The 14644-nt window shown below is 55.8% G+C and overlaps 5 protein-coding genes across 5 annotated transcripts, besides 9 other annotated features; 2 read left to right on the top strand and 3 right to left on the bottom strand.

Annotated features, from left to right (window-relative positions):
• Nucleotides 1–97: 97 nt before the first annotated feature.
• Nucleotides 98–121: a tandem repeat.
• Nucleotides 122–431: 310 nt separating this feature from the next.
• EKO05_0002898 (uncharacterized protein) lies at nt 432–1015 on the top strand (the record flags this gene model as incomplete). Its single annotated transcript, XM_038937733.1, has 3 exons — nt 432–587; nt 640–764; nt 841–1015. The coding sequence occupies 3 exons, from the start codon at nt 432–434 to the stop codon at nt 1013–1015; spliced, it is 456 nt and encodes a 151-aa protein (XP_038801465.1).
• Nucleotides 1016–1850: 835 nt separating this feature from the next.
• Nucleotides 1851–2587, bottom strand: EKO05_0002897 (uncharacterized protein; the record flags this gene model as incomplete). The annotated part of the gene is made up of 3 exons (XM_038937789.1): nt 1851–2043; nt 2146–2228; nt 2495–2587. The coding sequence occupies 3 exons, from the start codon at nt 2585–2587 to the stop codon at nt 1851–1853; spliced, it is 369 nt and encodes a 122-aa protein (XP_038801464.1).
• Nucleotides 2588–2638: 51 nt separating this feature from the next.
• Nucleotides 2639–2664: a tandem repeat.
• Nucleotides 2665–2846: 182 nt separating this feature from the next.
• Nucleotides 2847–2874: a tandem repeat.
• Nucleotides 2875–3411: 537 nt separating this feature from the next.
• Nucleotides 3412–5988, bottom strand: EKO05_0002896 (uncharacterized protein; the record flags this gene model as incomplete). The annotated part of the gene is made up of 5 exons (XM_038937834.1): nt 3412–4262; nt 4307–5419; nt 5479–5622; nt 5686–5839; nt 5902–5988. 5 exons carry the CDS (start codon nt 5986–5988, stop codon nt 3412–3414), a joined length of 2349 nt encoding a protein of 782 aa, XP_038801463.1.
• Nucleotides 5989–6583: 595 nt separating this feature from the next.
• Nucleotides 6584–6613: a tandem repeat.
• A 116-nt stretch (nt 6614–6729) lies between these two features.
• EKO05_0002895 (uncharacterized protein) lies at nt 6730–8942 on the bottom strand (the record flags this gene model as incomplete). The annotated part of the gene is made up of 2 exons (XM_038937908.2): nt 6730–7494; nt 7542–8942. The coding sequence occupies 2 exons, from the start codon at nt 8940–8942 to the stop codon at nt 6730–6732; spliced, it is 2166 nt and encodes a 721-aa protein (XP_038801462.2).
• Nucleotides 6750–6775: a tandem repeat.
• A 175-nt stretch (nt 8943–9117) lies between the features above and the next one.
• Nucleotides 9118–9162: a tandem repeat.
• A 462-nt stretch (nt 9163–9624) lies between these two features.
• Nucleotides 9625–9677: a tandem repeat.
• Nucleotides 9678–9750: 73 nt separating this feature from the next.
• Nucleotides 9751–9799: a tandem repeat.
• A 24-nt stretch (nt 9800–9823) lies between these two features.
• Nucleotides 9824–9871: a tandem repeat.
• Nucleotides 9872–10199: 328 nt separating this feature from the next.
• On the top strand, nt 10200–14090 carry EKO05_0002894 (uncharacterized protein; the record flags this gene model as incomplete). Its single annotated transcript, XM_038938129.1, has 5 exons — nt 10200–10702; nt 10803–11465; nt 11511–12614; nt 12662–13173; nt 13219–14090. 5 exons carry the CDS (start codon nt 10200–10202, stop codon nt 14088–14090), a joined length of 3654 nt encoding a protein of 1217 aa, XP_038801461.1.
• Nucleotides 14091–14644: the final 554 nt, after the last annotated feature.

Genomic DNA, 14644 nt, shown 5'->3' with positions numbered 1-14644 from the left:
GCTCTTCGGGATTGCTGCGCAAGACGGTGTTCAATAGGATGCGGAAGGAGCGGCAGCTGCCTTGGTATAGAAGGGAAGGAACGCAAGGAAAATCGGTGAAGAAGAAGGAGAAGAAGAAGAAAGCCGTAGCCCCTGCACGTGTCTACGAAACTCGCACCAAAGCTCTGTCGGCACGGACTCAACGTCTCTGTATAGATTGTCGGAGGTCGCAAGCAACCGTGAAGCTGACGACGCTGTTCGCGCTCGGTGATCGTCACGGCCACGCCTGCGCCCGCCCGCCCAGCGCCGCGACTCAGCCACAGTGGCTGACTAACGTCGGGCGCACAGTTGTTCCTGCCCGCGCACACTAAGCGGCGCATGTTATCGAAATCACCCATCCGCGAGCCTACCGAAAAGTCCGTACCCGCGTATCAACACCCCATACCGACACAATGGCCGCCACTATTTCGCACGACCTTGCCTGGGAGGTGACCAAGGGCCACAGCGCCACCCTCGTCAAGAGGGCCAACGGCGTCCAGTTCTCCCGCGACCCGCTGAACCTGAGGAACGTCTACAGCCGCAAGAACGAGGGCCAGATCGCCAACAAGGTCAGCTCCCCCACAACGGGACTGCTGCGGGCTTCATGTTGATAATTGCTAGGCCATCGGTGTCGTCTCGTCCGAGAACGGCGGTGTCACCCTCCTCGTCAAGAAGGCCGACAGGCACCACCAGCCCGCGACCTCGACCCAATCCACCACCTTCGGCGCCTCCAAGGGCTCGCGCAAGTACGTCCACTCCGCACGACACCAGCCACCTCCCTGAAAACGGGGACACACCGCCCAATGGCACTAATGCGAGCAGGATCTACTCCGCCATCGTCAACAGCACCACCAAGCGCGGCTACCGCCCCGATCTCCGCAAGGATGCCGTTGCCCGCGCCTCCGCCATCCGCAAGGCCGGCAAGCCCGTCAAGGCCTCCCCCGCCGCCAAGCTGAGGGGCGCAAAGGCACAGAAGGCCACCGAGGCCAGCGCATAAACACCTCTCCTGACGACGAGTGACGAAGTGTCTGTGTCTGTGGTTGTGGGATGGAAATAGAGGAGTTCGCTGCTTTTGGGAATGAATCGCATGGAATGGGATGCATGAACGAAGTTTACGAGCTAGGTCGACACCATGTAGTGGATGATCAGCCGGAAATGAAATGCTTCGAAACCCACCTGTTGTTCAACGGACTGAGAGTCTGCAGTGGATGTATTGTTGATGTGTAGCAGGCCTTTGCTTATCAACTCCACCGCAACGCAGATTGGATCAGTGTAGTTGTTCCACCACCACCACCATGGATTGCGATCACACAGGGGTCTAAAGGGTCACTACTCTCATGAACCGTTGGGCCGTTGAACTTTGAAGAGTGCCAAATGGGATGGTTGTGCATCAAAGCTACCACGATAATCCATTTTACTTTTCGACAACAGCTCTATTACCCAGTTTCCTCAAGATATGCCAGTACCATCATACTCGGCTACAACACCGCTTCCGATCTGAAGCTGCTTGGACTTTATTTCTTGCACTCCTAGTAGAGACCTGAATGATCCGTCCCACAAGCTGGTACAATTGCAGAGAATCTTTTTTTACGCTAAGAATTGGGTTGTTCTGTTTTGTTACTTCTACGTTGCTCTGCAGGAGCCTGCCGACTTCTCTCGAGGATCTGATGTGTGTCGCCTTGATTCGCCGCCTGCTCTTCCGGCTCGACTCTGTCTTGGTTGAGAGTATTGCGGTTTCTACGCTTTTGATATCAAGCTGCCATAAATACGTTGCAGCTGCCATGAATATGTCCATCTGCCATGAATACATCCATCCAAACCAATTTTCCATCTCACTTCCTTGACACCCCACTCTCCGCGCCCACCCCCGGCGTCCCCTGCTCTTCATACTCATTCTCGTAAGCCCGCCACACCGCCATATCCGTCTGCAACTTCTTGTGACTCCGTACCGCCTGTTGGTACCGCACCATGCGGCTATCGGCCTCGATCATGCCGCCGAAGATCATGGCGGACATTTGAATGTAGCTGTTGGGTGTTATGAATCGCGGACAACGAACAGACAGCCCAGGTTTGACGAAAGTGGTAGGTAAGGAAAGTGGTGAATAAGAGTTCGGTGGGGAAACGCACGTTTTGAACTGTACCGTCAGACCCCGGTACAAGGGCGAGAAGGCGTAGGCGACTCCGCCTGCTACTGCGAAGAAAGCGCCCCACTGGTGTTATTGTCAGCCGAGCCATGACACGATGGAACTTTGCATGCGCGAATCATCACACCAAGGCGCGTTCGAAGCGTAGAGAACGAAACGCATGCACCTCCCTCATGACGTAGCCATCAACGGAACAAGTCCAAACCGACCAAATCCAGCCATTGAAAAGGCGCCGACAGAAACAACACCAGCGACCCATCCCAAAAGCCAGAGAAGAAAAACGAACGAATAACAGCAGCGGAACCCATCCAAAGCACGTGTAACAAACATACCTTGATACCCCCATACGCCGCGCCCCTAGCCGCCTCCCACGCCGCCTGATTCGTCTCCGCGTCCTTAGTCAGACTGCCATGTTCGCGAACCATGATGTTTTTCCAACGCTCTCACGGCTGGGTACTCATTGATTACAACAGAGGTGGTGTTGTTGTTGTTGTTGTTCTTGGGACGACAAGCAAAGGCAGTGCAGAAGCACGTGTGCGCAAACTCCGATCAGGTCGATGAGGTGATGTCAAAGTGGTTGCGGGAGCTAGGCGGATATGTACAGGGATGTTGCGGGTTGGGTGCGGCATCTTTCGGCGCTGGGATCGGCAGCCAACCTCTGTCGTTGCGGTTGCAGCGAGGTACTGTGTGTGTGTGTGTGTGTGTGTGTGTGCATGAAGGCGTTTCACGTTCGAGGGCTTTGCATTGACAGGACGCGAGATTTATTGCAACCTGCATCCTTTTCGCATTTTCCACTGCACACTTGTAGTTCCAGAAAAATCACCGAAGGTGTGTGCAAAGTTTCAATACCGCGAAACTGATAGAAGTGGATCCTCATGGGACGCTCAAATCTAGTTGATGCAGAGACAATCCATATTTGATGCCAGTCGTGCACAGCGCATTCTACAGTGCCGCCAAACTCCAGGTTATGCCATGCTTCATACTTGAACCTCGTTCCGAAAACCCTCAACCATCAATGCCGCCACTGACCGCCCATAATCGCCGCTAGTTCAGTGCGCTCTGACCTGTCTGCTTCCACAAAGACCATCCTATCATCCGCTACCTGAGTACCATCCTGCAGCAACTGTCTGTCCATGACTACCGCCAAGCGAGTGTCCTGCGTGCCCGACTCTCCCGCAGAAGCCTCTCCAACAGCCACTGTCATCATCTGTGCCTCTTCATCACAGACCTGCGTAGTAAGTAGCAGCGCCTAACTGCCCTTTCTGTCTGCAAACTCAATATGTTGTGACTTTACTTCATCAGCCTGCACTTCCTTAACATCGACCATCTGCGTATCCCAACTCTGCGTTTGCGTATCCACGTCCATCGCATCACTTCGGAGACCTGTCATGGCGTCCATGCCGCCGTTCACTTCAACCATCTCTCGCACGCCGGACTCGCCGTCCAGCTCAGTATTAGGCGTCAGTGTCGCACTCGACATTGCGGATTCTCGCTGCCCGTCCTTTTCGTGGTACTGCTTGGCACTCATGTTAGCCCAATCATGGTTGTACTCGGGCGGTCCAGTCTCCTTGTCCCAATCCCCTCTCACCTCGTCCCCGTAGTCTGCCCACACACCTGCCGCCCCGAGGTCGTGGTTCTTCTGCAACTCTTCGAGGAAATAGAGTTTGTCCTTTTTGACAAAGTCTTCGAGGGGTTTGGACAGGGGGAGGGGTGGCTCCGAAATAGCAGCCTCGTTGGCGTAGATGAGCAGGACAGACGCCGCTTCGGACGTGGCACGTTCAAGGACTTGCTGGAGGTCGACGCGATCGCGAATAATGTTTGCGGAACCGGACTCGGAGTCGTATTGTATGCGCCACCATTGCTTGGCGTCGGGAGTGTTAGACGCTGTGTCGGGATGGAGGAGATAAATTACGTCTCGGCGGGTGGATACGCCGTAGAGTTGGTATGGGTGGTGCATTGCGTCTTGAGCAGATTGTCCTTTGGGGTAATTGGGCTCGGTAAGATCGATGAGTGGTTCAGCGCCGTCGTCGATTGTCGGTTTAAAGCGGTTTGAGATGGTGTTGAGTGTCTGTTGAGCTTGTTTTCTTTGCTCCTCGAGGGCTAGCATGATCAGCACACGTCCTTCATGTGTCCACGTTACTTACTGGCTAGCTTGCTCTCGACACTCTCGTACAGCTCTTGCAGTTGTGAAAGGGTGGCAGCATCCTTGGCGTTAGGCTCATCTCCTTCCGAGTTGGGCTGGAAAGCCTTCATGCTGGTCTTGATCAATTTCAAAGACTCGATCGTTTTCGAGTTGCGTTTGGCCGGTGTGTGAAATTTCAGCCTATCGGTCTGATCGTTAATGGTGCTCAACTGGGTGTCGTATGATGCCATCTCCTCGAACATGGCTGTGATGACAGATTTGTTCTTTTCAAGGTATCGGTCCGGGTAAAGCGTTGCAGGGATGCGGCAGCCCAGTTCGTTTCCATCTTGGTCGGACGAGCTGAGCCGGAAGATCAAAACGTTGCTTATGTCCATGATGTGAGCCGTTCCATCTGGGTTGGGGAAGAAGGTGTCATCGAGCACATCGTAGATGTCAGGCGTCCTCTCGTGGCGCTTTGTCACCGTGCTGTCGAGAACGAAACTATTGACTTGCTGCTGAGCATTCACGACGGACCGCAGCATGCCGTTGATCTCAAACTTGGGGTCGTGTTTCGCATAGGCTGCACTCCAGAGCATGAGAAACTTCAGCATATCATCGTCCGGATCATCGAGCGAAGGCGCCTCCAGTTGCTTCCAGGCGTCGGACTCGAGCATGGACTCTATTGTCGCGTAGGCCCTGTCAGTGTTGTCCAGGAACGCCATCAGACGCTGTGTCTCGTAGATGATGTCTAGTTCGTACGCCTCGTCCCACCCAACTGAATCATCGAAGATTCGCGTGCGCCCGGAGCCGGAGGGATTGCCTTTCCACCACTCGTCGCCGACCCAGTAGTCGTTCTGTGTTACTGCAGGCGAAAGCAGGGCGTTTCGAAACTGCGGGATGGAGTGGATGATGGCCAGCATGGCGGGAAAGTAGTTGTACCTCGGCGAAGGCTTCAGGATGGCGGGCTGGCCCTCTTCTCGCTGTCGTTGGCTCGGTGCTGGATCGTCAATGTAGGCGGAGGCGGTCGCGGCGGGAACCATGGCCCAGTTGGCGGTGTCATAGCTGCTTCGTGTAGCAGGGCCGAAGACGGCCTTGGAGCTGCCTGTGACGCCCGACTCCTGCGCGTTCTCGATGCCTGGCGCGGTGTCAGCGTCTATGCATAGGTTCTCTGCGCTGCCACACCGAGGGACTGACTCTGCATCGGATCGTCGCCCACGTGCGTCGACAGCGCCGAGCCTGGGCGCGTGCCAATGCGCGAGTTGGGCCGGGTGGGCGCTGTGCTGTTGGCGCCGCTGCGGGAGTGGTTGTCGAAACCTAGCGGGTAGTCAATATTGAAGGCTGCAACGGGCGATTAGCTGGCGTCTGGCGTCTGGCGGTTACCTGAGAAGGGTGCCAACGTACTGGGCACACTGCTGTGGGCCTCCTCTGCATATCTGCTTGCACCGAATGCGCTCTCGTCCCAGGTCGCCGTCGATCCATCGATCAGCTTGCGTACGGTCGACAGGTCTGAGCTGAAGAACTTCTCTGCCGCCTGTTCCAAGTTGCCGTTGAACACCTGCACGCGCACTTAGCTCCCTAGCGCTGGACGGCGTGGTATGGGGTGGTATGCTGGCGAACCTTGAGTAGCTTGCGGCATTCGTCCTGTTGGAGCTGGTAGCCGCTGAGCTCTTGGAGCATGGCCACGTTGCCATCCTGCTCGGCCATGATGATAGCCTTGGTGATGTGGGGTCGAAGAGGTGCAGTAAATGAGCTTCTGCGCTCTGTCTATCTGTCTGTTCAAACAGGGCGCAGTCGCAGCAGCAAACAGCGCATGTGCTAGCAATATGTCGAAAAGGCCAGCACGTGAACGAGGGACGGTGCGTGGTGGCGTGTGGCCGTCGTATCTGTAGACATGGTGGGGAAGTGCAATTGCTGGTCGCAAAGGAGCTATCGGACCTGCGATGACGACGCGAGCGAGCTGCACGGACAGGGGTCCCACTTCGCCGCGGCAGTCTTTGAGTCTTTGTGGCACCATCTAGCACTGAACGTGCTGCCTGAACCGCAGCCGATGCTGGCTATGGATACTATCTACTCCATCTATTGCAGTCAATGCTAGCTCTAGTTGATATCTACTCCATCTACCGCGGCCAATGCTAGCTATAGATACTATCCACTCCATCTACCGCAGCCAAAACTAACTCTAGATTCGGGCAATGCGCTACTCCAACAAAACAAGAAGCTTATCCACCTCTCGATAGGAAGAAGGTGCACTGCTGCTCCAATGCACTCGTTCGTGAACAAGTATAGACCAGCGCCGTTGATGCTGTGCTGTGCTATGCTATGCTATCTACAATCGACCCCATGCTCTGTCATACAATGGTATCCTCCCGTCATGTCTATCGTACAGTGTACAGCGTATATTACAACCTATCACGTAACCTTCCCTCTCTCCACAACTCTACAGCATTACGCCTTTCTCCCTGTAACAGCCTCAGCCTCAGCCTCAGCCTCATTCGACCTCGAAGATACATACGCCTCGGACCCAGGCCCCAAGGGTGTAAACAGCTGCACGCCCCTCTCCTCGTCGAGCTGGTCTTGCTTCGCCCTCCACGTCCGTCCTCTGCTCGCAAAGCGCTGTATGATCTTCCGGTAGTTCACGAGTCCCTTGCTCTGCTCATCATCGTTCAGCCCAATCAGCTGGCGTCGACGCTCCTTGATGGCATTGTAAAGGTCCCAGGCAGAAGCCTCTTCAATCTCGTTGATGTGGTATTCGATTTGCCAGTTGTCCTCGGGCTCCAGCTTCTCGGGGCGCGTGAGGTAGTGCCCGTTTACTTTGTTGCGAATGGTGAGCGTCCAGCCTACCAGAGGCCCGGCAGTGTTCGTGTCTTTTGCAAACGTCGGTGGTTCCACAGCTGCATTAGCATCCTCGGCGGTAGTGGCAGTTTCGCCGTCGGCGGGCGTGTCCACGTCCTCGCTCGTCTCTGCTCCCACATTCTTTTCCACAGTGCCATCCTCATTGACTTGCTCGTCGACTTCTTCTTGCAGATCCTGCCACGCCTCTTGCGCCTCGGGGTCGTCTTTGCCAACGCCAACGACACGGCGTGCCCAGTCCTTTGCGTATTGCGCTCCCGTGTTCTGGATATCGTCTGCACGCTCTTCGGTGACTGGCTCGGCAAAAACATACATAAAGGGCGCTTTGGTGTCGCGGGTCTCAAAGTGCAGACGAATGGACTGTTGGCGTTAGCTTGGTCACGATTGCAATGGGTGGGTGCACTGACTGTCTCGGGGAACTTCTCGGTGGCTCGGTTCAGAAGCTCTTCCATAAGGCCGACCGACAGCTTGAACTCCTGGTCACCCAGGCAAGTGTCGGTTTGCCCATGAAGGACCTGGTCCATCTCCGAGAGGCTGAGGTACTGGAAGCCGAAGATGCGCTCAATATTGTGGTACGCTAGGAAGATGCCGTCCATTCGCCCCATGCGGGCTTGGAGCGAGTATTTCAACATGGTGGCTCGGGTCATGTCGTAAAACTCGCGTTCGAAAGATTCCCACTCGCCCTGTGCGTAGCGCAATTGGTAGCCAAGGCCTTCCTGGTACTCCCTGTGGTTCATGCGAATGGACACGACTGCTCTTGTCTTCAGGTCGAAGATGCCAGCGCCTGGCAGACGTGGATCCTGAGCGTCCAGTTGAGAACGCATCAAGATGCTGCCCTGCTTGGTGTAGTGGAAGCACCTCGCCGAGGCGCTTTCGTCCGGCGTTTGTTCTGGGTTGGATCTGCGGTAGCGCTCGAATTCGGCGCGCTCCGAAGTCAAGAGTTTTTCGAGGGAGTGGCCAAGCCAGCTCATGACGTTGGGCGTGTCAAAAGTCTTGTCGGCGTCGATTGCATACACACCGTCCTTGTAGCGCAAGAAGATGGCATCGGGGCCTTGTGTGATACGTGAGAACTTGTTGGTGGGATCGGGGAAGTTCTTCGAGAGCATGCTGTGGTCGAGCTTGCGGTGGGCGGACAGCAGGAAGTGGAAGTGCTGAAGCACGCCGGACATGCTGGAGGTGGAGCCCGTGTATTTGACGCCCAGTTTTCTGGTAATGGCCAGCAGGTCCTCGTCCTTGGACGACGTCTTGTATTCGCTCAGGGCGTCAAAGTCAAACTCCTCGACGGGCATGATCTTCTCCAGATAGGGGTCGAAGTTGTAGACGCCTGTGCGAGGGTCCTGCAGGCGGTAGACGCCAGGGTTGAACAGCACACGATCGAGACCGTAGGCCAGCATGGGCAGCGGCGGCATGTCGACTTGAATGGGCTCGAAGTTGAGATCGCCTGGAGCGAGCTCTTCAATGTGGAGATTCTCCTTGAGGTGGTCCCGCTTCTTCTTCTTGTCCTGGCCGGCCAGCCCTCTCAGCGAGGAGCCCATGAGAGCCTCCTTGAGCGACATGGTCTCGGGCGCGGCATCATCTTGGTCGCCTTTGGCCTTTACTTTGCGTATGGGGACTGTCTGGTCGGCATTCGCAGGCTCGTCGGCGGCGAGGAAGCTGTTGACGACTGCGGGGTCGTGCTTGAGGCTCCGAAAGGGCGACGATTTCTGGTTGCCTTTCGCCCTCTTGCGCAGGGTCTGCGTGGCGCTCAAGGGCCGCCGTTGCGGCCATGTGGGCTGGCTGTGGCGGGCGCAGAGCCAGCACATGGACATGTTGCGCCATGGCACAGCCTGCACGGCGTGTCGACTACTCCGGAGCATCGAGGAAACACGTCGAGGGGAGGCGCAGGGCGTGATGGTCGAACGCGTCGACAATGGCCACTCGCCGGCACGCCTTGGCCTTGGCCTGTCCTGTCGTCGTCTGGCGTGCCACAGTGCCAAAATTCTGCCACCGGCCACCGCCCTCGACCGCCGACCGCCGACCGTTGACGCCCTGCAAGTCGCCCAACGCCCGCGCCAACGCTCACCTGGCCAAGGTCCCGCCGACGCGCGTTGGTTCGTGGCAACCCACTGCGCCGCCGTTGTCTATGGTGTGATTGATGACGGATGGCTGGTGGCTGGAGCATGCAGTCAGTATGGGTGAATGCGTGCTTGGGTGAATGCGTGCTTGGGTGAATGCGTGCTTGGGTGAATGCGTGCTTGGGTGAATGCGTGCTTGGGTGAGTGCGTGCTTGGGTGAATGCGTGCTTGGGTGAATGCGTGCTTGGGTGAGTGCGTGCTTGGTGAGCGCAAGCAGCGCACAGTGAACCAACAGCGCCGGCTTGGTCTGCTGAGCGTGATTCTGTGAAACGCGCCGTAATCAGCGTGGTTCCCGCCGAGCCGCCCCACGTCGACGGCCGTCGGTCCCCAGAGCCAGGGCTGGTGCAGTACGAAGTCGGTACAGTGCGAAGCAGGTACAGGGCGACAGGGCGACAGGACGACAGGACGACAGGACGACAGGACGACAGGGCAGGGCCGCAGGGCAGTCTGTCTGGTTGGTCGTGGCCTGCGAATCATCAATCATGACACCGGCCAGCCATGGTCAGCCAGTCTGCCACGCGCCATGAGCCATCCGCCAACTGCCAGCTGCCCACTTTTGTACCTGACATGAATGATACTGCTACTGCCACTGCCACTGCTACTGCTACTGCTACTGCTACTGCACTCTCCACGCACCCCCCCCCTCTCGCACCCTGACACGCAATCGCTCCTATCGCCGTATCGCCGTATCGCCGTATCGTCTGGAACATCTACGCAAAGCCTCCGGTCGAAACCCCCGGCCGCTCCCCATGCACCACCAGTACCACGTGTAATTTGCGCCGCCATTGGTCGCCCAATTCGACATTTCGCAAGCCCCGACATCCGCTCTGCGCGTGCCCCCTTCACTCTGCCGCTGCCCGTGGCCCTCCGCATGTGCCACTACCGCCGCTGACCTCGCGAGGGGCGGCGCACGCCAACGCCTACGCACGCGATCCACGACATTCGCCCGCCATGTCCAGGGACAAGCGCAGGAGCATCTTCGGCAGCTCCCTCAGCGCCTTCACCAGCATCACCCCCAAGAAAGATGAGTCGCAGCCCGCCAATCTGCTGCGCAAGCGCCGCACCGCCTCGTTCATGTCCAGCCTGTCCGACGTGTCCGGCCACAGCGAGAAGCAGTCCATCGACGAGAACGCCATCGCCGAGTCCTCCGTCCCTGTCGCACGACCACGCCCCCAGCTGCCCAACCGAGGACAGGGCAAGCGCGCAAGCTCCGTCTTTGGCTCGCTGATGAGCTCCAAGTTCTATGACGACGAGCCGCTCTCTGCCACCTCGACCCGCACCTCCATGGGCTTCGACTTTCCCATCGACGAGACCCACAGCCGCCACGTCCTGCAGCATGGCGAGGTCCAGACGAGCAGCTCCATGTTCAGAAAGAAGAAGGAGTATCTGGTCCTGACCGAGACGCACCTGATCCGCTTCAAGAGCCAGTCCAAGGCATCAGACGTATTCTCCGGGTAAGCTCGCGCTCTTTCTCCTTCTCTCTGGCCGTGGATGTGTATACACGTACATCTGGATAAAGGACAAAGAACGAAAACGAGTGCTAACGGCAACCAGCGTGCCTTCGCCAAACAACAGTAGCAACCGCGTATCGACCTACCGACACAGCCAAAGCCCTTCGACCGGCTCCGCACAAGAAGCCCAATCGCTCGCCTCAGATGCCTCGGGAGATCGTGATATGGGGACCCCCTTACGCCATATCGTAGCCGTGTTCCATGCGCCAGATGGAGGCCCCTACTTTGCGCTCGACGTCTACTACCTAGATGATGAGACCAATCAGGCCTCCTCAATGACCTTGCAATTTGGAGACCCAGAGGAGATGCACAATTGGATGGCGAGAATACGAAACGCCTCCAACAGCGCACGCCTGGCCGATGCCAACCCGCTCTCTGCGTACAACTCGCACCTCGCAGCACGCGTGGTCGAGGCAGAGCGCGACTACGTACCTCCACACTACGCCATCTACAAGGTCGTCATAAGAGAGCCGGGCAAGACTGCATCCAGGGCATCCTCTGAAGACCTGGGCAAGCTCTCTGCTTCTGTTTGTTTCCTTGCAATCGGCGTGCACAAGGTACATTTGATTCCCTTGTTCAAGCCCCCTTCTCAGCGGTCGTCTAGTCCTTCTTTGGCTTCACTCCACTCTCAGTCCTCGCACGGCATCCTCGCACTTACCGAGTGCGTTCTGAGCGAGGTTGACGACACTTTTCATTTGACGTTTAGGTAAGTCAACCTTGTTACTCGCCAAGTCTGCTCTAACCCGCTCAGAAAACCTCTGGAGAAAGCCAAGACTTTCCACCTGGCGTCACTCGCATCGCATGATATTGCGGTCCGCCTACGTTACGTCGAAGAAACTATGCGGCCCGAGTGGGAGTCCAGACCCTATCATTTCGTCGTTCCTGAGCCTGTGAGACATGACATTCTCCGCCAGTCGCAGGTTCACACCATCGATCAGGACTCTTTGGATCGCACCCTGATTGGCTACTGCATCGCATACGGCGTACAACCCGAGAACATCAGCTATCAAATCACTTATCCAGACGAAGATTCGCCACGATTTGAACTGCTTCGTCCTATTGGGCTAAGACGGAATCAGTACACCGTGCACGAACTACTTGCCGTCATGCGAGCGCTGCGATACAACGAGAGTTTTGCAGGCATATCATTCAAAGACGTACACCTGGACATCCTGAATGGCCTGATGGACGACCACGGAGCCGAGCATGTGTGTACCAAGACCAAGCGAGGAACATATGCACGTATGGACATCGACAACCTCTCACGGTCCTGCTTGCTCGTACAAGAAATTCGGGCTTTGGCTTTGACCAACCGCAAGCTACGACGCATGGACTTCACGTCTTGCATCAAGAAGAAGCCCAAAGACTTTACAGATGCCAAGACGAGCGCCAGAGACACGGGGTGCGGTATAGTAGAGGCACTGTTTCCCCTCTGCAAATATCAGACGACAAATGTCGATTGGATTGCGTTGAACGACATTCAGCTTGGAGAAACCGACTTGGACTACCTAGTAGCAGCAGCTGTGGAGCGAGCCTGCCACTTGCGTGCACTCGAAATGAGTCGCTGTGGTTTGACCGACCGCGCACTGTCTCTTATCTTGGATTCTCTTCGACCTCAGGAGAATACACTGGAGGCACTCAACCTCTCTTCGAATCCCTTCCGGCTTTCGCCAACCTTGTTTGACTCGCAAATTGGCTGTTTTGCATATCTCACAAAGTTGGACTTATCACATGTCGCGCGTACATCAGGTCCCGAGCCTCTGATATCCGTGGAAACGCTGAATGTGATGAGATTACAAGAGCTGAGTTGGAGCGGCACATCCCTCAACGCTGCGACGATTGACGCGATCGCAAGGTAGGACAGCTCTGCTCATGTAGTTCAGCAGCAACTGACTCTACTAGTTATCTCGTCAATACCAAGCAATCCAAAGGCCTGCGAGAGCTGAGATTGGACCACTGCTACATCACCGGGAAAGACGTCGCATATCTACTGCAATCTATGACCGACGATCCTGGCAAAGCCAGGGATCTTCATTTGGATGTCAGCGAGAACTACATTGAAAAGGACCTCGTGAAGCTCACGAAAGCTATTGCAGCCGGCTATGCCCCAGCACACCTTACGATTCGCTTGCTCGAGTTTGAAGAGGAAGCTGATTTCCGCAAGATGATTTTGGCGTTAGCCCAAAACAACACGATTCGACAACTTGACATCTCTCGCGCTTCATTACCGAGCGATGCTTCAGAGGAGACATGTCAAGCGCTGGAAAAGATGTTCTCTGACAACAGAAGCCTTGAGTGGCTTGATATGTCAGGAGAGGACTCACGGCTGGAAACCACGAAGCTGGGTGTTGGGGTCAACAGAGCATTGCGAGGGCTGCAGTACAACTGCACACTGCGCGTCCTGTACATCCGATGTAAGGGTTTTGGTTTCCTGTCGTCGCACTGCTAACTCGTCACAGACCAAAAGCTTGGGTTACAAGGCGCAAGCACCCTCGCCGATGTGCTCAAGACCAACACATCTCTACAGTACCTCTATTGCGAGATGAATGACATTGCACTGAACGGTTTCACCGACCTCGTCAACGCCCTCCACCGTAACACCACACTGCTTCACCTTCCTACGATGCAAGAATCGCGTCAAATGGCACTTAAACGCACTGAGGACCAAGTAAAGCAAATGCGAGACGACGCCTCCATCCATACCACCTCAAAGACAGTTTCTGTTCGAAGCAAACTCGTAAACAAAGCCAGTAAAGTCACGTCCAAGAGCGGTCGAGATCGCGGATCGTCGATTGGCATATCTGATCAGGACATCAAAGCTGCACTGGGTCTGGTAGACGAAAGCTGGTCCCGCCAAGAGTATAGGCTACAGCAGTACCTTCAGCGCAACTACAATATAGCCAATGGGATACCCGTCTCTATGGATGTAGGTGACGAAGACTTTGAGCGCGATCGTCCAGACACGGCATCCAGCTTTAGCAAGATTATGGAGAAGGTCATTGTCGAAAGTACGCCGACCGCCGAGAAGGACTTTCAGCTTGGTATCCCCACTCCATCCAGCCTCTATGAATCGCCAGAGAGCACACCCAGCAGCACACCGGGGCTGCGCATGGCCAGGACTAGGCAACTACATGCCTCCAAGACGGACTATTTTGGCAGCGGGTTCACTACCAGTCTAAATGGGACGCCGGATGGGACGCCGACCGTCGAGAAGGAGATACAAATCGAGCGCACGCTCGGACGGGACAGGCTCAGTCTCAACTACGATGTCACGAGCCTGGAGAAGGAGATTGAGATGAGTTTCTCTGCGAACCGGGACGCGTTCTCTTAACCACCGAACAGGCTGTCTTTGCAGTTTCCACGAACACACATTGGGCTCAGCATCCACATTTAGGCGTACTTGTTAGAAAAGCGTTGCATATTCGGCGTTGCATTTGTACGGTACTTGGGATAATCTTGTCATTTAAGCACGCGCGCTTGTATATAGAAGCACTTCTAGCAGACAAAAATCGATGGGCACGACAGGGTAAATATAGTCGATCCGTCACGGTACTACAATAAAACGATACACCTTTGGACATTGTCGATGCTTGCTGCCAGCCATTGCGGTGCATTTGACTTATCTTCCGCAGTGTGATGTCTACAGAGTAGACCAAAAGACTAATTGAGTCGAGATCTCAGAAGTTTTGGAGCGACTTCAACATAACCTATGGGGGGTAGTATCACGAGACTGAAATGCCGTGTCTGAAATGCCAACCATGCTGTTGTGTCAGGCTTTCAACAACCACAGGAACGGAGGTGTTGAGGTGTGGTACTGCTGCACGTGACCGAGACCGAGACATGGCGCGGCGATGGTTCGTGAGCCGGATAAGCTGGGAAGGGTCC

Source organism: Ascochyta rabiei, chromosome 4 (genome assembly GCF_004011695.2).
Source record: "Ascochyta rabiei chromosome 4, complete sequence".
Lineage (NCBI taxonomy): Eukaryota > Fungi > Ascomycota > Dothideomycetes > Pleosporales > Didymellaceae > Ascochyta > Ascochyta rabiei.
This window is presented reverse-complemented; position numbering and strand designations above follow the sequence as displayed.